Source organism: Vulpes vulpes, chromosome 15, assembly GCF_048418805.1.
Source record: "Vulpes vulpes isolate BD-2025 chromosome 15, VulVul3, whole genome shotgun sequence".
NCBI classification, from domain to species: domain Eukaryota; kingdom Metazoa; phylum Chordata; class Mammalia; order Carnivora; family Canidae; genus Vulpes; species Vulpes vulpes.
The window spans coordinates 113706512-113730075 of record NC_132794.1 but is presented as its reverse complement, the minus strand read 5'-3'; the positions used below and the strand labels follow the sequence as shown (position 1 = coordinate 113730075).

The 23564-nt window shown below is 44.8% G+C and overlaps 1 protein-coding gene across 2 annotated transcripts in view; it reads right to left on the bottom strand.

The window, feature by feature from the left end:
* DOCK1 (dedicator of cytokinesis 1) overlaps positions 1 to 23564 on the bottom strand; it is a 495561-nt gene that overhangs the window by 43752 nt on the left and 428245 nt on the right. For both annotated transcript variants that reach the window (XM_072740395.1, XM_072740396.1), the window contains exons 34-38: positions 22096 to 22181; positions 21753 to 21909; positions 15316 to 15356; positions 14007 to 14097; positions 10897 to 11016 (exon numbers count right to left, since the gene is read on the bottom strand). In XM_072740395.1, coding sequence (XP_072596496.1) covers positions 10897 to 11016; positions 14007 to 14097; positions 15316 to 15356; positions 21753 to 21909; positions 22096 to 22181 — 495 coding nt within the window. The remainder of the gene's footprint in view (positions 1 to 10896; positions 11017 to 14006; positions 14098 to 15315; positions 15357 to 21752; positions 21910 to 22095; positions 22182 to 23564) is intronic.

Sequence of the window (23564 nt, the reverse complement as noted above, 5' to 3'; positions counted from 1 at the left end):
TCTGGTTTAATTCACTTACCAGCTGTAAGTGACTCACTGGTGAGAATGTTTTATGGGATGCCCAAGATTCAGTCATTCCTCTATAATTCAGCTGTTTCTCCAGGCATTTGTTGCGAGAAGACTCATCATCAAGGACTTGTGACTTTCCCGTCCCATATGGTCTTTGATGTCTGAATGGATGAGGATGTGATGGTACAGAAGAATCCAGAGCAAAGGCTGAGGCCCCTCAGCACAGAGGGGAATGAGGTGGCTAAGAACGAGTGTTAGGTCTTGACCAGCGAGTGAGCCCAGAAGCCTGTGAGGGAGTCTCTTTCCAGTCCCTCTGGCATGAGGGAAGATGTATGTCATGAGAAGGGCTATGGTGACTCTAAGGGCTGCGGCTCAGCTGAAAGAATAGAGACCCTTGCAGACGCCACCCTCTCTCAAGGCCTCTTGGCAATTTCTTGAGCCGATGACCCCATCCTTGGTCCCCCTGATGTTTTCAACTGGTGTTGGCTGATCAGATCAAAGGATCCATATTTTTCCAAAGACATTTCTTGGAGAGAAGGTCAGGCCCCAGTCTCCCATCCCAGCAGGGGCACTGCCTCTGTGGTGTGCAGCTCAAAGCCACCCCACGTGGGAGTAACAATGCCGTCCTCTCCTTGGGCATGCCCAGGAACGGAGCTGGCCAGACAGGCCAGGAAACCCGTGGGATCTGGGATTTGGGCCTGGCGGAGGAAGCCTTTCTGACAAGGTTCTCAAACCGAATCAACAATAAACCCTGCCGCTCTGCTGCAGTCAAGTACTCGAGGAAGCACTCACTCAAGGAAGCACCATTTAAGTCACGTGCATTCCTTGAGTACCCGACTGCACCAAAGCGGCGGGGTTTATTGTTGATTTGGTTCTGGGCTTGTTTTCCCCACAGACATTCCTTACCTGTTGGAACAGAAAAACTACTTGCTCAGCTTTTAGCACCTTGAAAGGTGAAGTGAGGAAGGAAACATTTCTTTAAAACCTGGAGGTTTTGCATTTTCTTCTTCAGACCAGGACATCTATAGTTCTGCACATTTCTGAAAAGCCTAAATTAGGCTGCAAAGAAGGGACACTCTCACGCCTTCATTCCGCAGGTGGTCCGGGGGCACGTGGGATGGGGACAGGCTCCAGAGAGACCAGGTGGAGAGGGACAGAGGGGAATACAGACAGCTCTTTGAGGAACAGTGTCGAAAGGAGAAGGTTGATAGGCAGTAACTGGAGAGAAGAGTCAGAACAAGAGAGAACTTCTTTTAAAGGAGGGAGAAATAAGGGCACGGTTGTAGGGGAATGTATGTTAGTGAATAGAGAGCAAAACTCCCCAACACTGTTGGGGTCAAGTAGACGGGCTGGCCTGACGTCCTGGGATGGGCAAGGGGCTCCGGGGCTCTGGTAGGTGCGTGGAGAGCACGTCTCTCAGACAAGACGGAAGCAGAATATACAGGGACAGACACAGACCAGTGGACGAGGAAATGCCAGGGATGCGCGGAGGGCGAAGTGGTGTCATACTGCCTGCGTACCCGCTAGCTGGAGGGTCAACTACTTTGAAGAAAAGAATTAACATGTGACAATCAGAGCCTCATGTCTCCGCACGGCTTTAACTGCCTTGCGGGAAATAAAACCTCACTCACTGGACTTAGCAACTTGGTCTCCTCCAATTTGGCAGTGACTGAGGATGCTGACCCCTCACCCTACCCTGGGCGACTGGGCTGTGCCGGGCACCCTGGCTCCTCCTGGCATTGACCCATTAAAGAGGCCCTGTGTGACCAGCTGACTTCAAGCCCTGGAGATGTCACCTCCCTCTATGTAGCCTCCCAGCGGGTCTCCGGCCCTTCCACCCCCCTGCAACACCACCCCCCATGCTGGTCTTCTGCCACCAAGTAGTCAGAGTTACTCTCTGAAAAGAGGAAAAGGAAGTCACTATTGCCTCTTCTCATGAAGTCTCATTGGCTCCTTGTGCCTGAGAGAGTAAACCCAACCTTCAGGAGACGTACAAGGCCGAGGGCAAACTGGCTCTCCAGTCCCCCACGTCCATGTGTCTCAGGACCTCTCACCTCCTATCTCACTTCTTACCTCCCCCAGAAACCCAAGATGGTCCCAGGAGCCCTTGCCCTTCCCCGGGCTACTCCTACTCCTTGCAATTCCTTCCAGCCATCACCAGGCAAAGTTGATCTTATTCCTCAGGAACCAGTCGACGTGTCACCTCCTCCAAGCCTTTCCTTTCTCCCCAGAGAAGCAATCACTCCCATACCTGCTAGACAGGTAGACCCAGCACCCACCAGTGTGAGAGACCAGAGGAAGGTTCTGTTATTTATCTGTATGCGCATGAGCCCGGGGGCCAGCCTGGCAGCCCTGGAGGCCGGCCTCTCTCACTCACGGGTGCCCTTGGCACCAGTACACTTGGTGGTGGGAACACTTGCTAGGGACCCTGCAGAGAGTGGGGAGGAGTGTGGTTCTGGAGTCTGAGCACTGATGTCATGTTGCGCACGCTTTGATTAAAAAAAAAAAAAAAGGTTTCTTATTTTATAGGAGCAGATCAATATTAACATGATCCCTTCGAACACGTTAGCAGGCCAGCTTCCTCCTCACTGAACAGATTCTGGCCCATATCCGGATTTTCAAAACTTTTAGAAACGCCGAGGACAGTCCAGGAAGCGGGTGTCTTTCCGCCTCTACCTGCCGTTCCTCTGAATAACCACTGTGCTTTAAAAGGGAAACTCATCAAATGACAAAACTTTGCCCCAAATACTTAAGGAAAGAAATCGAACCATTCCACCAACTGCAGCAACTTACTCCCCAAATCCCTATTTTTAGCTCACAGGAAGATGTGAGATGCCTCATTTCTGACTTGGGTGCAAGGCAAAGTGCGAACTTTGTCAAGGCGAGGTTATTTTAAGGGAAGAGGAAACGGAGCTCCAGTTGGAAAGAGCCAGAGAGCTTCCCCCAGCACGTGGGCCGCGGGCCTGCCCCCTCTGCAGGCGCTGCCAGGCGGCTTCCTGGTTGCAGAGGTAGCTGAACGCTGGTTAATACGGGCTCCCTCGCTCTGACTACATTTTCCTGATAGCAGGGCTTCTATTTTTGACTCATCCTCCATAGAGAAGCCTGGTAATTTTCAGCAAAGCACTTGGATTAAGGGCTTTATTGAAAATTACTAGGCCTCAACCAAACACAATAAGACAGACAATGCAGAGCATGTTCGGGAAAGAGCGCCCGTCTGCCAGGATAAAACCCGACAGAAGGCTTGCAGGGGGACGCTCAAACGGGTGGTAAAAACAGAATGGAGAGGAGCTAGGAGTGGTTATTAGCCCAGGAAGGAAGAACCGTAAAAGAATGAAAGGGGAAACAGATGGAAATGACGTTTTATGGAGAGAAAGAAAAAGATGAAAAGCCCAAGAGCTGGGCTGAAAGACATTCGAAACTTTTTAAAACGGTAGAAAAGCAAAAATAGAAGAATGACTTCGTGTGGAAGAAATATGGAAAGATAACAGAACATAATTCAAAAGCTGGGCTGTCCAATATAAAGCAGCAGAAAATCCATTCAGCGCTGCAGCTTTCAGAGCACAAAGGCAGAGGAACTTTTAATACGGTCCGGCCTGGGTCCCTTGTCTTCCGCTGTCCCCGCAGCCTCTAAGATGCCTTCCTCGGGCACCGGCTCCTTTACTGCCCCCAAAGTCTTCGGGGGACAACTCTGCCTCGGATTCTGAGAGTCCCCCAGGTCCCCGAGGAAGCTGAATAAATTTCTAACAGTGCAAGTGAGCTCTTGGATGAGTAAAGTGTCCATATATTAAGGACATAATGAAGATATCCTTAATTACCCACGGATACAGCCACGTGGTGACAGCCTGTATCGATGGAGCTTTAACGGAGTCATACTTTTGCCAGACTGAGGCCCTGTTTCATTTCCATTTTAGAATTTCGTGATCTTCAGCCTTCAACTTCAACTGTGCCATTAAGTCCCGTCACTCAAATACATGTTTTCATGTATTCAGAACTGTAATGTTTTCCCCTTAAAATGGAATAAATGTAAGATCAAACCCAATTCTTGTGATTTAAAGAATTTAAATCCTGTGCCGCAGGATCGTGCACAGAACGTGAGGTCTGGGATGGAAGCCGGGTCAGCCGTTCAATCAGAGATCGTGGCCAATACCAGCTGCCCTCCCAATGTGGCGGCCCTGCTCACTCGCTGCATGACCTCCTGCGACATCCTGACCGAGGACTGTCATTTCTGAAAGATGCACAGAATCCAGGAAGGAAGAGCCGGCCCAGGTGTTGCAGGACTGTCTTTGTGATCTATAGCTCAGCAGTGAACGTGGTACTGAGGTCGAGTTAGCATCAGGCTCGGGAAAGGAGCCTGTGGAACATGCCCCACCCCTCCACCCCCAGCCCCAATTCCTACACACTGCAGAAATGAGGTCAGGGATCTGCCCCTTTAGACCTCCTTAGGGGCTGACGAGTCTGGGTCAGAAGGCAAGGCCGCACAGAGGAGACAAACAGGCCTAATGGAAGGTACTTTGTGGAATGTCTGAGTGATGGTGCCCTTTGCAAGTGTTTTGCCCCAGCGCTGGCCAGAAGGTGCTCCATTCCATAAAAGGTGAACCACAATGGCAGTGCTGATAGTGGGGGAGGCCGTGCACGAGTCCGGGCAGGGGTTTGTGGGAACTCCCTGCACTTCCCATTCAATTTTGTTGTCAATCTGAAACTGCTCTAAAAGATAAAGTCTACTAAAAAAAAAGTCTTTGACCGAGTGTCCAGTTTCGATGCAGCACCAGTCTCCCTCCGAGGGACACAGAAGCATCACACACAGCCTGTCCTGCCCTCGAGTAGCTTCAGTCGAAGCAGGACCTGGTGACTGGGGTGGTCCCCGGACCAGCTCCTTTGTCATTACTGGGAGCTGCTTAGGAATACAGAGCCTCAGGCCCCGCCAAGACCTGCTGAATCAGAATCTGCAATTTACCAAGATCCCCAGGGCACTTAGGGGGCCTAGAAAGCACGAGATACTCAAAGTAGGGAGATACAGGGTACACATAAAGAGTTCCAAGGCTAGGGCAAAGAGTGTCTAGGGAGACGTCTTCCTGGATGGTGGGGGCAGGGAGGCTCCACGCTGGAGAGAGCATGGGACTAGGACAGCAGGCAACAGAGGGCCCTTCCACACCCAGGGAAGACCATGGAAAGTCCAGAAGGTTGGGAATCAAAGAGCATGTTCTAAAAAAAGGCAAGATGTTGTGGGTAGAGAGAGGATTGATAGGTAGGGTAGCGCCGACTACTCTACGAACGGGAGGGGAGGGGCCTCACCTGCCAGGTGAGAAGCCTGGATCTGCCTACAGAGGAGGTAGGGGGATCCCAGAGGTTTGGGCATCTCTGAAGGGATTCAAGCCATGATAGATACTGTGGCCCCTTTGTTAGAATATAGAGTGATGACCCAGGGAGCAGAGTGTCAGGGACAGGTGTGGAGGTGATACACCTCGGAGCAGAAACCTGGGAAGACGGAGCTCAGGAGGAAGAGAGCGCTGGATGACCGGCTCTAGCAGCAGCTCTTCTATCCGAAGACCCGAATGGTTCAGCAGTGCCTCAGGTAGGATCCTGACCAAGCCAGGGAAGATAATAGAGCGAGTTTGTCAGGAATTCTCATTCCCGAAGGCACTCAGATGTACAAATCACAATGAGAAAACGTGACTCATCCTTAAGAGGGAACCCATAATGAGATTATAATTGACTTTGGTCAAAACACAGAAGAAAACAACATACCTGAGGGGCATAATGCTAAATTTTAATAATAAAATAAGATAAAATAGTATCGGAAAGCTGTATCTTGCTGCAACAAAGCTATGTTGCCTTTTCTTGGTTTCTAAGGGTTTATCTTCATTCCTACCTCCCTCTGTTTCTGCCTCCTTCCTTCTCTAACGTTTGCCCTGTGTGTTTTTCCTTCAGAGACTCCTCTGCCATAAAAGAGCCCCTAACTCGTCCATCCCTCCAAATCTTCTAATGTGCGTAATTACCACACTCCAACAGTTCCCCCCACCCCCCAAACTTTAGAAATGACATTGGGTCATAAGAAAAAAAAAATCTAATTTAATGCTTGTTATCATGCTTTCCCTCATTGTTCTGACATAAATTCTATTATTTCCTGGCTTTGGTCCCCATGTTCTCATTCTTTTGGATATTGTTTAGTTTTTCAGATATTCACTCAGCATTAGGAATATATGCCAACAGGCCCATAAACAGCCCTCGCTGCCTGTGGTGGCCTCAAAGGCTAAACAGAAAAGTCTCCCTTCACACCAGCATGTGGAGGGATGTGCCAGCAGGACAAGAGTCTTGATGCTCAATGAGAACAAAGCCTTTTTGGCTCAGATCAGCACCGACCAAAAGAAACATAATGCAAGGCACACAGGTATTGCTAAATTACTAGTAGCACGTTTTAAAGAAGTGGAATTAATTTTAGTAAAATTTAATAACATCTGCTATATTATCATTTCAGCATGTAATCGGTAGCAAAAAAAATTAGTGAGAAACTTGACGCTTGCATTAGTCGCTCTGGCTGCCGTAACAAAGTACCACAGACTGGGTACCCTCGATTCATTTATCCCCTCAGAGATCTGGAGGCTAGAGGTCCAAGATCAAGTCACCGGCTGGAGGGTTTCTTTTGGGGCCTCTGTCCTTGGCTCGTAGATGGACCTCTTCCCACTGTGTCCTCACACTGTCCTTATTGTGTGTCTGTGTCCTAATCTCTTCTTAGAAGTACACCAGCCTGATTGGATCAGGACCCATCCCAGTGACCTCACTTTACCGTAATCACCTCTTTAAAGGACGTAGGTGGAAACACGGTCACATCCTGAGGTACTAGAGCTCACGACTTGCATGTATGAATTTTTGGCAGAAACAACTCAGTCCTCAACGATATTCTTTACACTAGAGTCTTAAAAATCCAGTGGGTATTTCACGCTGACAGCACATCTTGGTTTGGATGGGCCACACTTCAAACGTTACTGACCACATGTTCCTCATGATTCCAGGATCGGACCGTGTAGGCTAGAGTCTCACCCCTCTGAGCACTGGCTTCCCTGGGGCACCTGCTCAGAGGTCCCCCTGCATTAACGGAGGCCCTTCTCAAGTTCCCATTGGCTGGAAAATTTGTCACCCATCACCCAAGAGCCGTTGTGAGATACGTTTTCCCCAAGTGATTGCAATCTGGGAACGGAGTATGGAAATGTGTACAATGAGGCCCTCCCACCCAGTCTGGTGATCTGCAGCAATGAGCACAGCCACTTGTCTTACTCCATTGTATTCAGAAAAGGCAGAGAAGATGTTCTTTCTCAAATACTGCATATACCCAGAACTGGCAGGGACACCTGTGTCGCAGTCTTATTTCCTAAATGAAAGTGATCCTACTTCTGGCACAAAGTGCCCAACTCTGATATCTTCTGCTGTGACCTCACTGTGATTTCCAGTGTCCTAGCCACAGGGAACAGGAGCCCATCTCCTCCTGCTGCACACACCATTCCCAGCCCCTGCCCTGATGGAAGAAGGAAATTTGACTATGGAGAAATGGGGATCAAGGCCCAACACTGAGTTCTGTAAGATATCTCTATTCTCACATGTCCAGTTGCAGGGAGCTATACTATTTGGGGGATTTATATGAATATTATCTTTTTGAGAACATACACCTACTTAGGTCATTTCCACGTGCCTTGCAAGCCCTCCGTTAGAACCCTGGCTCGCTTGTCTCCCTAAATGCCCTCATAGGGCATAGGAGGGGCTGCATGTCTGGGAACTTCCACTGGGGCCCGCTATGGCCCGGTTCCTTGCTTTAGCCAATGACATGAACAGAAACACGTGAGTCGTTTCTGGACAAGGCGTGCAAGGGCCAGGCTGGTGATGTGCTGTCCCTTCTTGGCTGCATCTCTTTGTGGCGGAACCTGTACCCATCTGGGTGCCGGCTGGTGTAGACTCGTTGAGACATCAGGAGGCTGGAACTCCAGCATCTTCCTGCCCATCAGTCCTGATGGAGGAGATGAGTAATTGCTTCCTTCTGTTACCTTCTTCCCAGGAAATGTCATGCTTGTTGATGTCAGAACGACATTTTTGTGCCTCGCAGCTAATCACCCAAGTACTTCAGATTTCATCTAATGAATTTTCTCGCTCACCTGTGCTCACTCTCCAAGTTAGCTTTAGAGGGATGAGGGGACTTTGTTTCTTTGAACATTCTTGCGGAAAAAGTTACAAATCCTCAGAAATGGCTTTTCAATCTGTTTTGCCAAGACAACTCCAACAGCTACTGTGGAGACAGCCCTCCTAACCCGTGATTAGCAAGTACTCCTTTGGACTCCAGCTTAGCCGACTGATCCCTTGACCATAACCGTCTCTGTGTCTCCTCTAGAACAAGGATGTTCTCTCCACCCACTCCTCTTTTTTGCCTATAATACTTTGCCACTTGAGCTTTTTCAAAACCAGGATTTCTCAACCTCGGCAATATTACACTTGGGGTTGGATATTTCTTTGCTGTGTCACTCTCTATATGTTGTAGGATGTTCAGCAGCATCCCTGGCCTCCGCCCACTAGATGCCAGGGCAGTCCATGGCCCCCATCATGCCAACCATGTCTCCTGTGGGTCCCAGTTGAGAACCACTCTGTTCTAAACTGAACACATTCTCCCCACCCCCCATACAAAGCCGCCTTTGCAAAAAGTGAAAAGGCCTCTGTTCTTTGATTCATTATTTATTAAAGGTCACTGTCCTGCTATAGATGAGCATTTCCAAGTGTCAGGAGTCACTCTGAAATGCTGATTATTCATCCACTCTTTCACTGATTTCTCCATTCAACCAACAAATGCCCACCGGGTTATGTGCCAGGCATCGTTTTGAGAATTAGATGCATTGTAGGAGGAAAATGTGTGGCCACTATGTTCACGGCGTTGACAACCTACTAAGGCCTTACATGTGCAAACCTACAGCTGCAAGCTGTGGGAAGTGCTGTAGGGAGGAGGAGAAGACACCATGGGGGGCAGAGGAGGGGTGACATTCAAGCCGAGATGGGAAGAAACCAGCCAAGGGCAGGAGCAGCAGAAGCCAGCTAGGCAGAGGCAGGAAGGGCTGCTGTGTATGAGGCCCCTCACATTTGGGCGATGTGGCTGAAATACAGGTGTATGGGAGGGAACAAGGGGTGACATGGCGGGAGAAGTCTGGGGGGCCGACTCTGCCAGAGGATGTATCATTGCCACTGGGAGAGCCCGGAATGGCCATGAGCAAAGGCACACGTTCCCGATGCCCCGATGCCATCTGGCCCTCCAGCTCTGCCCACCCCACAGCCCAGAACACGGTAAGCCAGGAAGTCATCAGAGGGCGAGGAATGGTTGAATCAGCCCCATTTCTTCTAGCAGTTTGCTGAGAAATAGGGTTCCCCCGGCTAAACTAATAAAATTTTAGTAATCAGCCTAAATTGTGAAAATATCTCATTGCTATAAAGAAATATATTCCATTCCACTGCAGGACCAGGTGTAATCCAAGGTGTAATCCATAAGACATTTCCAAGTGGCCTCTGGGCAATCTACACGCTTTTCTGAATAGTTTGATTTTTTTGTCCTGTGTCAAGGACAATAGGGAATGAATAAAACACACATTATCTTTTCAATAGAGTTTTGTTTATATTGACAGGCACCAAAAGAGGTGGCCATGTAAGTGCTGTTTTGGGAGAATTGTGCCCTCCCTTCTACCCCCTCCCCCATCCCCCTCAACAGCCCCAACGTATGTTGAAGTCCTAATCCTGGTTTCTGTGAATATGACCTTACTTGGAAACATGGTCTTTGGATATGATGAGTAAAGATGAGGTCATGGCAGGCTGGGTAAATCCAGTGACCAGGGGGCTTGGGACAGAGAAATCTGGACATGGAGACATACACAGGGCGATGACGGCCTCGTGCTTCAGTGGAGGTGGAGCCAGGGCTCTCAGAGGACTGCCGGCAACCCCAGGGGGTAAGGGGGACGGAATGGAACAGATTCTCCCTTTTGTCATTCTCACAGAGCAAGCAAGGCCCTGTCATTCTCACAGAGCAAACACATTGGTGTCAGCCTTACAGCCTCCAGAACAGGGAGAGAATCCATTTCTGTCATTTAAAGCCACTCAATCGGCAGTGCTTTATTACAGCAGCCCTAGAGGGCTCACACCGCGCCTCCAGGGGTTCTCTGGCCACTTCCCTCAGAGTGAAGAAAGGAACAGGTAACCAAGATGAGTTATGAGTCCTGACGAAGCAGCAGAAAGAGCTCCCAAGTCACTCTGGTGGCAGATTTTCAAACATCCCAAAGCTCAAGGAGCTCCTTTCCTTTGCTTTCCCCCCTACCCCCCCGAATACTTACAGCTTATGTGAGTCACACAAACTACTGATGAGATCTATTACTGGCTGATTAAAATGATGGCAGGTTTCCTTTCCATAGAAGTCAATGGAATAAATAATGTTGTGGAAGCCAATTAATCTAGAATCCGCCAAAATGGAGCAATCCTTGTCTAACCACAGGATTCCGTTCTCAGTGGTAGTAGAAAAATGGAAACTCTCAAAGGAATGAATCCACTCCTTCTCGGTGCTCAGAAGCTCCTTCCAAATCAGGGTCCCGGACACGGTTCCCTGAGGCAAGGACTGGTAACACACTTGTGCTTTTAGGTTCTTCCCTCCAGAGCATGTATATAAAGGGAAGACTGCAGGGTTCTGGGGTAGGATTTCTACCTAGAAGTGCCAACTGGTGGACCACCACGCATAAGTCCTTCCAATCTACAATTTGTTACCACTTTATGGTTCCACATACATCACGTGTTATAAAATGTGCACTGTGGGGAGGCACACATAAAGAGGGAAACACAACGAAAAACACGCCCCCCCCCATCCCCCCCATTTTTTTTTACCTTGCCTTTGTCGAAGTAGTGGATGATTTCCTGGTAGAGCTGTTCCTTCAGCTGTCCTTGCGTTGTCGCCTGGTACCCGTCCCGCTGGGTGAGGTGGGCCGCGCACACATCCTCTGACCACTGAGACCAAAGCAAAGCATGAGAAATGTCAGGTGATGGTGCATCCAGTGGTACCACTTGCCCACCCTTGGTCAGAATACACAGGGCAGTGAGCCCTGTGTGTCCTACACGCATGCAGGCCATGGTTCTGGGGACAACCAGGGCTGCTGTCAACAGGCTGTTGGGGTGTGGAAATGAGGGTGGAACCTCTGTGCAGAAGCCCCACGAGGAAGGAAAGACAAGAGGGAGGCAAAGCTGAGCCCACATTCATACAGAAGAGAAACCCAGCAGGTTCTGGAAAGCAGAGAACTGTCAGCTTGCTGATAATGTCTTATAATTCCTTTTTTTTTTTTTTAATTTTTATTTATTTATGATAGTCACAGAGAGAGAGAGAGAGAGGCAGAGACACATAGGCAGAGGGAGAAGCAGGCTCCATGCACCAGGAGCCCGACGTGGGATTCGATCCCGGGTCTCCAGGATCGCGCCCTGGGCCAAAGGCAGGCGCCAAACCGCTGCACCACCCAGGGATCCCTGTCTTATAATTCCTAAGGTAAATTATGAGCCAGGTGATTGGAGCTTTCTCAAGTGAGGCATCCTGGGGTGCTGGCTACTGTTTTGAGGTGCTCAACATTTTATTCAACAGCAAAGAAGATACACAGATCTCACATACCAGTCACGCCTTGCAGGTTCCTCTTAAACTTAGACTTGTGATCCTGACTACAACCAGTTGTTACAAAATGATTAATTATGGAGTTCTCATGGCATAGCTAGATTTCTACCTTCATGGGGGATAAATGTAAAAATTTTAGGTGATTCTGGCCTGTAACTAAAAATCAAATAAATAAGAAAGTTCAGATATCAAATAACGTCCTTGGAGTTTAAAATCACTTAAAAAATATTGACTAGGGAGGTAAAAATCCCTCTACACCTTCCACTTAAACACTCAAATGATTTTACTTGATTACAAGGGCTCAAGGCTAATGTTTTCATCATTCTTGTTTTTGACAAAATAACTAAAAACGACTATATTTGAGAATTTTTAATGAACAAGAATATATTTGTCACGTTGAAGAACAATTTTCATAACAATACAAATAATCCTTTCGTAAGTTGATTAACCAGCATGAGTTCACGGTGAATGCAATATCAAAACGTATTTAGGAAAAATTGTGAAACGTCATGGTGTAAAAGACATGGAGAGAAATTATGAAGCATTCGCCATTTAACTGGAAAATTCAGTTAAACTTTATATTTTCCCAGTGGAAAAGATAATGCATTTGGGCCTACCGACTTGGGATATGAAACACGCCCCATCTGTGCTCAATTAAACGTGTATGTACTATGAGAGAGTGAGGGTGAGTAAGCACTTTGTCAACCCCATTTTAATTTCCCCGGTGACAATAAATACCTCCATATTTGCAAAAATGCCTTATTACCGAAATTTGGGTTTCTAACAAATGAACGCCATTAGAGTTCCTAGCAGTATGGCTTGTGTCAGGTGTGCCAAAGGAAATCTGTGTCATAAATCACATTCCTTGGGAGAGCTTTCTGTGGTGTGAAGCCAAAGAGGGTCTACTGATGAGGCCCCAGTTTGAGCCTCTTCCTGTTTTTTCTGTTATGGACCCTTCTGTTTTAACACAAAGGTAAATGTCCATACTCCAATGTCTATAGCAGCTTGGGTACATTGTTAGCATTAAGAGATACTGGAGATTTTGGAGTTGGGCCAAAGGCTGGAAGAATCTTGCTGGAGTTTTAGTCCTAACACAGTGTTCTCCTTAATGCTTCTCATCACCCACAGACATTGCTTAATGCTCATTTTAATGTAGTCTTTACTGGTTTTCTTTCATTCAGTTTTTGGTGCTCAAGGGGCTGGCTTGATTTTGAAAACAGGATTCCTTGAATGAGTGGTCTTTATGCTGGGTCACTCAACTAAATTCTAATTCTCTTAACTGTTCTTGTTTCTCTAGTTTATAACTTTTCAATTTTTTATAAGGATACAATGGGAAAGATGATCTAATGATTAGCTAAAGTTTTAAAATGTACAACTAGAGGTTGTATAGCAGCTTCTTCATCCATCCACTCCTTCATCCATCTGCCCACCTACACAGCCATCTACACATTTGGATAAATCTATTTACACATCCACTTATCCATCCATCCATCTGCCTGTCTATCCACCTACCCACCTACACTTCCATCCTTCCATCCATCTACCCACATCTATCCATCTAGCCACCTACATTTCCATCTATCCATTCATCATCCATATATCCACCCACTCACACATGCACACTTCCATTCTTTGATCCATCCAACCAACCATCCATTCAACCATCCATCCATCCATCCATCCAACCATCCATCCACACAAGTATATACTGAGGGCTTACTCTGTAGGATTAACTGGGCTAGAATTGGATAGGAGGGAAGAGTATGAGTCTATTACTGCAAACAAACAAACAAGCCAATGTCAAAAGATATGTGCACAACAAAACAATCACTGGAGCTGAAAGTTGTCATGCCAGGCCTGTGTTCAGGGGCAACGCTCCAGGAGAACCAAATGCAAGGTCTCACATGAACTGATGGACTAACAGAAGATCTCAGTGTGAACTCTTGGCTAAGATAATTAGGGATACATCTCATCCTATCCCTTAGCTGTCTACCACAGAAATCCCTCTTACTGATGATATTATCCTCTACTACTGAGTCCTTCTGGCATGAATAAGGACCTGTTGAACCTCTTAAGTCTTTGCTAGCCTACAGCCCAATGATGGGTGTTGATGATGCTCAGTGATAATTTGCTAGGACATCTTGTTAAATCTGCATTCAGTAGGGCCAAGTCTGTCATCAAAGTACCTTCTATATATCTTTGTTTAGGTCATTGCATTTACTCAAAATCCGTAAGATCTTAAATTATAGGTTTACTAAAATTTATCATGGAAAAATAAAATTTAGATCATCTTAGACTTTGTAACAATGGAATCATAAAAGTGTGTAGTAATTTCTTTTACCTTCAGAAGCTTTGCGTGGAGAAGCAAGGTGTAGGCCGCCTCTGTGTAGTTGTCACACTCTCTGTGGAGGTCACACAGCTTGTATAGGTACCTGAGGTGACAAAAACACAGTGAGGCTCTTAAGACATCCACAAATCATTTGTGTTAAGGATTGCAAAAGCTAATATCTACCTTCAACAGTAAATCCTATCTACACATTCTCTTCACAATGTTCACAATTCCCAATGCCTCATATATGTTTGGTGCAGAAAGCACTAAGGAAAACCAACAAGAATAATGTACAACAATATTTTGTAAAATAATTTTAAGTCTTCCCCTTTTCAGGATGAAAACAAAGATGGTCCAAGAAGGTAGAATTGTACTTCAATGGTCTCTCATTCCTTTTCCCCTTTCCAGAGTTTTCTTCTTACATTTGAAATGAGATCATGAGGTTGGGTTGTGATTTCTTACATTTCTATTGAATCCAAATGCACACACCCCCCAAATCCATAAAAATACAAATCCATAAAAATAAAGAGGTCCAATGACCATAGTGAATGTTATCGAAAGAATTTCTCTTTCATAGAGATATAAAGATTGCTTTTTAATATAAAGCAAACTACATTTTGGCTAAAGGAATCTGGTTGCTTTCCCAAAAGTTTATTAAATTTATATGATATATTTTTATAAAGGAGAAAGTAAAAAAATTCTTGGAAATCAAGTTAGAATATCAAGCTTGATGTAATAAACACATCATTAAACACCAACCCATGTGGACATATCCTTATTCTATTCTGCTATGTTATAATCTTGCTAAATGTTCACACTGGCCTCTGGAAGTGACCGAGAGAGAGGGCATCAATCACAGCCCACCTCTAGAGGAAAAGGCAAGTGAAGGAGAAAAATCCAGCAGACAATATAAAATATCATAATATAATGTCAGTTAAAAGAAGAATAGGCTGAAAAATTATACTATTGTTTATTTCTGATAAAATTAAAACTGATTTCTCATTTGATCATATGGATTAATGTAAAACATGAAAATTGTGCTATTGTCTCTTTTATGGAAGGGCCACATGAGTCCATCGAGATACAAAAACCCTGTGAAATAATTATTTATGGCTTTGCTCTAGTTTGGCTAAATATGACCCTCAAAATGTCTGCATTGGCATTTGCCCAAGGAGTCAGAATATATAAAACTCAACCTCTAGGATTCACTGTTCTTACAAGATAAACCCCTGTGGCCACAAAACATTTGTTAGCATAGACTTGACAAACAGCAATTATAATAAACGTGCAGAGGGTACGGACAAGCATGATGCCTACATACCTTATGTACATTTCTTCTCTTTCAATTTCTTTGTAGAAATTCTGAAAAATCAAATCACAACACTGTTTTAAGAAACCTGTTCTACAAAAGGGATCATGTGAGCACTAAACACTCATGGTTCTTCCATTTGTGTCAAACACCCAAAGGGATCCAGCTCTTTGGTCTAGAACCATAAATTCACATAAAGCACAAAGCCTTACACTGGTCTTCACCTTTTTTGCGGGGTGATTCTAATGATCCCATTTCCTACACTGTGAGGACTAAAACCTACTTTTGTCACTTGAAAGTCAGCAATCTTTAGCTAAATAAAAGCATTACTCCAAAGACATGACACCTTAGCCATTCTTATCAATGTAAAGTCATTAGAAGATGAAAAAAACATGAAAGATCCCAAATTTGGGAATAAGAGTCATCGACATGAATTGAAACATGCTGGGCCCAGCCTCAGCTAGGGGCACAAGAAGGCAGTGTGGCATTCTAGACCTGAGGTGGCAAGTACAGTAGCCACCAGCCACGTGTATGCAAATATAAATTAAATTTCATTAAAATTAAATAAAGTTAGGGCTGCCTAGGTGGCTCAGTCGGTTAAATATCCAACTCGTGATTTTGGCTTGGGTCATGATCTCAGGGTCCCAGCTCTGCAGGGAATCTGCTTGAGATTCTCTGGTTCTCTCTCTATCTCCCCACCTCTCTCTCTCTCTTTCTCTCAAATAAAATAAATGAATCTTCAAAAAATTTAAATAAACTTAAACATTCACTTCCCCTGGAAAGCCATCCTACATTGGACTCTTGTTTGTTGGGAGACTTTTGATGACTGATTCAATTTCTTTGCTGGTTACAGGTCTGTTCAGATTTTCTGTTTCTTCCTGCTTCAGTTTTGGTAGTTTATATGCTTCCAGGAATTTATCCACTTTTTTTCAGATTGCCTAATTTGTTGGCATACAATTGCTCATAGTATTCTCTTATAATTGTTTGTATTCCTGCAGTGTTGGTAGAGATTGTTCCTCTTTTATTCATGACCTTATTTGGGTCCTTTCTCTTTTTCTTTTGATAAGTCTGGTGAAAGGTTTATCAATCTTGTTAATTCCTTCAAAGAACCAGCTCCCTAGTTTCATTGCTCTGTCCCACTGTTCTTTTTTTTTTTTTTTTTCAATTTCTATAGCATTGATTTCTGCTCTTATCTTTAATATTTTCCTTCTTCTGGTGGATTTAGGCTTTATTTGCTGTTCTTTTTCCAGCTTCTTCAGGTGTAAGGTTAAGTTGTGTATTTGAGACTTTTCTTGCTTCTTGAAAAAGGCCTGTACTGCTAGATACTTCCCTTTTAGGACGGCCTTTGCTGCAGCCCAAAGGCTCTGGACTGTTGTGTTTCCATTTTCCTGTGTTTCCAGGCTCTCCTTGCTATGCTGGCTGGACTCTGAGTGCTCAGTAGCCACGTGGGGCTAGTGTTACTGTACTGAACCATGTAGATATAGAACATTTCTAGCATCACAGAGGTTTCTATTGGACGATGCTGTTCCAGATAGAAAGACTTTATAAATGACACTAAAGAAACTGGCTGCCACTTGAAAGCATTTTCTGTACCAGCACCAATGAAGAGAGATTAATTAGCAGGCTAGAAGCAATGGGCTATTTCTATATATTGTAAAATATCTCCTGGCTGAGCATGAACATTTCTATCAAAATGAACATTTCTATTTCTTAAATGTCAACATCTCTATGAACACTTTAAAATCTTTATCAGACACGGGGCCCCAAAAAGGTGCAGAACAATCACCTCACCAGGTCAAAAGAACGGCAGGCCTCACCGTAGCCACTTTCACTGCGAAATTTAGCACCTGAGTACCACGTGAGGACTCTGGGATTAGGGCCTGAGATAATAGGAATACCACCACTATCAAGGACTCCAATTATCCCACAGAAGGAATAAGTTGTTTCGTTTCATTAGGGGAAAAAAAAAAAAAAAAAAGGACAGTTTCCGAAATTGATCTCTCTGAAAGGAAGTGATAAATAAATACAGAAAGTAAGAGGGGGGCACCTTTAGAAAATGCTCCAGGATTTTCATATTTTGCTGCATCTGAGGTTTTAATGTCCCCTGGTTCATATGCTATGGCTCAGTAATGAGGATATTTTCAGCTGACAACTCAGGGGGACTTAACAGAGAATCCGCATCAAAGGTAGAGGATGAGCCCTTCACTTCCAGCTCTAACTCACCAGTATTTACAAGCTACAATTTTCATACCATCCTATTTTGCACTCGTATTTTTAATCCCTCTCCAAGCTTCTGATCATTTTCCTTTACAATTTCACAATAGGGATATCATGCGACCTTTATTCCTCTCTTATGGATATGGAAATGTCTTCTATTCCCTGCCTAAGCTTAGCTCTGTTCCCTTCCTAGGACTTCAAAACCTCTCTAGAACTGAAGGACACTCATCTCAAACCCCAGTTTCTATATAAAACTGTGGGTTTCTTACGTAAAAGTTCATGTTGTTCTGGCGCTCCACTTCTGGGCTCTGCAGGCAGCGCCGCCTCCCCCTCCCCCGCATCTCCTCTCTCATGTCTCTTCTGCACCCAGTGCTGCTGCCTGTACCAGGCTCAAGCTCTGTGGATCTCTGCAACACTTTCGGAACTAGACCCCCCAATGCTAACGCACCACTGCATGCCAATCTTCCAAAACTTATACGTTTGCATTAGATTCCAGTTCTGTATCCTTCATGATGATAGCAAATACTGAGATGTATAGAATTCTTCTGAGAACCACCTTAATTAGTCTTCTAAAGGGGCCATGAAAAAAGTGACTCAAGTCTATAAAATAACAATGAGTCTATTGGTCGGAGAGGGCTATCTGGAAGACTGTGTAGACAAACGTGGTGACACACAACAAAATTACCAACCAGTCATGAAAGACTGCATGATTATGAGGTTACAATGAAATTCTACGTAATCACAAATGTGGATTATTGCCCAGTGGCAACCATGATCCAATGTAATGCAGATGTGCTTCAGGGGTTGGTACGTGTAGGGGACTTAGGTCGGTAGAGAGAGTAACTGTTCATTTCTTATTTTTTGTATAGAATGTAAGGAACAATAACACATTAATAAATCCACACAATTTGGAATGTTCCACTAATTCCATTTTAACAACAACAATAATAATAGCACTGGTTCTAAAGGAAATTTGGCAATGGACGTAAAGGGCGTCAAATCCTATGTTCTTTATTCTATTTGTTAACTTTAGGATTTCAAGGTTAGTGATAAACTGAGTGCATTTTATATATCACTAAAGTATGCTTATATGTCTATATTCATTGAGAGATGGATATACATATTCATCTCTATGAAACTCTATTTGTTTCATAAGAAAGTACCAGGAGAAAAGGTGAAAATGGGCTAGGAGATTAAAAATACATTTATGTTTTTATTTATGTGATGGTATGTGAACTGGGTAGTGAATATTAAGACACAGAACATCTGTCTGTAGAAGAACCCCACTTTTCTTATTCCTCTTTAATCGCAGATCTATTTTACTTTTTAAATGAAAGATTTGTGACGGTTTGGGATCCATCTTCTGATGGATATGGTTAAGAATGGAACATCTGACTCTTTATGGAATGATGCAGGATGTTCCAAGTTCAAAGAGGTTAATGAAGTCAGATAATCTCAGGAATCCTGGGAGTATTTCTTGGTTAAAGCCTGGCTCCTGCTGAGAGCAGTAACAACAGGTAGGTACTCAGTAAGGCTCCGTATGACAGAGGAACACAGGTTAACATCAGAAACTGTGACTGCAGGTGGCATTTCAGGAGCTGATTTTCTGACCCTGGGTTCTTATGATAAAAGGCCACATTCAGAACACATCTCCACTAGGTTGCATGCCCTGGTGAACATGAGAGATCTTACTTAAAAAAAAAAAAAGAAATAGTATTCTCAATCATCAAAGTTGGAAAGCGAATAAACGTAATAATAATTCTCCCCTCTGGACACAAATCAGCTTCATAGATCCCCTTAAAAGTCAGAGAGAGCACTAAAAAAAGTGTGTCCATAGAAGGAAATGGTTTTTAAAAGGTTTCCATTTCTCTCCCACAGAAAAAAATATTGATTTCCATTTCATGTTAACCATATTAGTATTACAAAAGTAAATTCCTCTGAACAGAGGCGAGAATGCAGGAAGACAATGCAGCAAGGGCTAGGGCATTCCTGGGCAAAAGATTGGGGCCCCCACCCTCACCCAGGGCAGAGCTCATGGACAGAAGCCAGAAGCCAATACTACTTACAGTTGCCCATGACCCTATGGCACACATGCGAACATATTTAGATCTTTCAAGCTCACAGATTCTTTCACTGGCTCTGTCCAGTCTATTAATGAGACCAAAGACACTCTTTATTCTGTTACAGTGTTTTGGATTTCTAGCACTTCTTTTTGCTTATAGTACTCATTTGTTTTTGCATACATATACTTTATCCATTAGAGCTCCTAACATATTAATCACAGTTATTTTAAATTCCCACTCTGAAAATTCCAGAACTTCTGTGACATCTGAGCTGGAGCTGGCTCTGATGCTTGCTCTAAATCTTCAAACTGTGTCTTTTGCCTTCAGTATGCCTTGTAATTTTATGCTGACAGTGGGCATGATACACTGGGTAAGAGCAATCTAATCTAATTCTAGCTCCAGTGGTGGTTTTTTGCTCTTGGACTTCTGCTCCAGTAAGCTGTGAACCACTGTATCCTCTTGTCTCCCCTCTCCCCGATTTGGGGTGCAGCGGTTTTCCCAGGAGATCTGAGAAGATGGATCTAAGAAGAGTTGTTGGTTTTTGGTTTTCCAGGTTTTTTTCTTATGGAGAAGAGTCCAAAGTCCTTTTACACAAGAAACCAGAAGTCTCCCATTTTAAGGAAAAAAAAAAAAACCAAAAAACTTGCTATAGATGGTGTTTATCATTCATCAAAACAGTCGCCTGTCCACAGAAGGCAGGGGCTTAGATGGCTCATGAGCTTTCAGCTGTCAGGTCCTCATGTCAAGCAAAAAGGCAGTACTGACACTAAACTGGATGGAAGATTAAAGTAGCCCCTTTTGCATTTAAACTCCCTGCATCTCTGGTGCTTTTCTAAAGAATGAACGACAGGTCATATTCCCCTTGGTCCATTTTCATGAGCTCAGAGTGCCTACAAGTCCATTCCGATGAGGGGTTTCAAAGTAAAGGCAGAGCATCTCTGTGTCATCTAATGACCAGATGGTGATATACAAAGTCTATAGAAGTGAAGTAAGTAGCATAAAGCAGAAGTAGTGTTTTCTTGCATTCCTGCCCTGGGATAGGCAGGGGAAATTGAGGAAGGCCCTCTCAGGGCCAAGAGTCTGCTTTTCTGGCTCCTTGTGGGAGTGGCAGAGGAGGAGGATGCAGAGAGAGTCAGAGAGCTCTGACGCTAGATGTGGGCGTCATGTGGCTCCCCACAATGATGAGCTTTGCCAACCACTCACTTTGGTTGAGCTTGTCATAAGCTTCCTGAAAGCAGTGTCCTGAAATCATTACACCACAACTCTATCAGGAAGGGAGTGTCCGTAGGACGTGGCCATGTCACAGTGACAGCAGGTGTGCAAGAGGCCTGTGGATGGCAGCAGCCAAGTTTCCCCAAGCTATCTGCTCTTCATGTGGCCATGAGCTAGTTCCTCGTGGATACTCTAACAAATCACTGGAAATCTAGTGGCTTAAAATGATATATATTCTCTCATAGTTCTGGAGGCCAGAGTCTGAAATCGAGGCGTCAGCAGGGCTGCCCTCCCACTAAAGGTTCCAGGTGAGAATCCTACCCTGCCTCTCCTCGCTTTTGGTGGCTCTAAGTGCCCCTTGACTGGTGGTCACATCACTTTGTTCTTTACCTGCATCTTCACTTGGTTTTCTGTGCATCTCCCTTTCTGTCTCTCACACTTGTTATTGGATTTAGGGCCCACTTGGATAGTAATTCAGGATGATCTCATCTCAAGACCCTTAAGTAAATCACATCTGTAAGGAGCCTTTCTGTCCCAATACAATCACATTCACAGGTTCTGAGGATTGAGAGTGAGACCTATCCTTTTGGGGCCAACCATTCAACCCACCACAGGACATGCTTGCAATCTCCTAATGATGAAACCTTATAATTGGGACTTAGAATAAACGAGGGTGCCACCCTGGTGACAAAAGAGAATTGCTCACCATTCTCAGCCACAGGAAGGACAACCTGGAAACTCCCAGGGGGGAGATGATTTTATAGACTTGTTTACAGTGGAGCTGCAAAACACTTCTTCATTTTCCTTTCCCCACAACAGACAAGGAAACAAGCAGAGGAAGCTCCGTTCTGCCTCGGAAAGCTCTGAGGCCAGCTGGCATAAGGCTTTTGAACTTCCTGGTTCAGTTTCTGCCTCACTGTGAAGATTGGAAATTTAATTAACTTGCATTTCACTCACCAGCACGTTGACAGTACAGCTCATGCGATTTTCTTTGTTCTCATCATGCATGATGGTTCTATAATCCAGGAGTCTTTCCATCAGGCGCACCACGAGTTTTACAAAAGTTTCTCCTGTCTTGGCGAGGTATTTGTGCTTCCTGCAGTGCTCCAAGAGGCTGAAAAATAATTATGCACACCTTGTTAATCACGCTCAGAAAAAGAAAGTTGACTGAGGTGCAATTTAAAATATTTTCCATTATTAACACATTTTAATTATTTCTGGGCTACAAAGTTCATTGTAGTCTAATTACGGTCTCTCTGTCTTGATTCTGACATAAATCCTACTGTTAATCAACACTTACATTTTATCAAATAACACTTTGTACTGTTCGTCTCCTCTGCCTCCTTCCACTTCGTGATCCAGCTTGGTGATGATCTCATTTTCAAACTATAATTAAACACAGGAAGCGTAAATAATCAGCATGGCGGATATTTCATTTTATGATTGAGCATCAATAGTACATAAACTGGTAAGAGATCATCATCAGATAGTTGGCTACCCAAAGCCTTTGGAGCCTGATTTCATTTAAGAGTTGCCGTCCCTGGATCCCTGGAGATGTCCGATGATCCCCTGTCACAGGGGGGAATCTTTCATTTCCCTCCCTGGTTAATGGAGCCTAAACATGTATATTCTGATAGCAGGAGCAAGAGCCAGAGAAAGAAAGACAAGGGAACCGAAGGAAAAATAATCAAAGAGCAACATGAAAAAGCGTCTCAAACTTCATCTCCACGAACAAGTAACATCTAAAATAGCTCAGTAGTTCCTGGAAAAGAACAGATGGCATTGCACTTGCCAGCAAAGAGTTCTCTGTAATCGCAAAACATGCAAGGGGCCACTTCACTGCCGTTTCTTGATGGATCTAGTGAAATATCTCACTTTGGTTGAAAAAAATCTTGTAAAACCCAGGAGGGACAGTGTCTCTGCAAGACCAGCAGACATCTCAAGAAAGTCCAGCTCCAGGTCTCTCCTGAATACCCTAAAGCTTCTGATCAGATTTCCAGAGCATACAGGTAAGAAAGGATCCTTAGAACTATCTCTTGGACCCAAGCCCTGTCCCTTGGAGTTTTCAGGAAAACTCCGAATTCTGGAGAGGTATAAACCTCCAGACTGTTTTCAGAGGGGCTGCCCAGGCTGGAAATAACTACGTTGCTAATGACAGATCTGAGTGCCCATCCTTGCTGCCAGTCCCCCATGGCTAGCAGAACTCAGGGCCACCTCCCTATGGGATTCTGGATAGACGGCCACCATGTTGCAAGGGCCCTGAAATTACCCATTGACTTGGGCCAGGGAAGGAGGCCTGTGAGAGAGTTAGTTCCCACAGAGCGAGACAACCACACCAGACCAAAAGAAGACAGGTATAGGAGGAATTGAGGGAAACAACAGCCAAATTCAGAGTTCCAAAAGCAAGTGCACCCTGCATGTAGGCAGGGAACTCTAGGATCCCTTTATTTTATTATAAAGATTTTATTTATTTATTTGAAAGGAGAGAGAGTGAGAGAGAGCAGGAGCAGGAGGGAGGAGTAGAAGGAGAGGGAGAAGCAGACTCCCCAATGAGTGGGAGGCCAATGTGGGGCTCGATCCCAGGATCCTGGGATCATGACCTGAGCCAAAGAAAGGTGCTTAGCTAACTGAGCCACCCAGGCGCCCCTAGGATCCCATTAAAATACATTCTCAGACAATGCTTTCCCAGGCAACAACACCCAAGTTTCCCATTATTACAGAGATCCTATAATTATTTAAGCAGCGTGATAACAAGAACTTCAGTCTCTC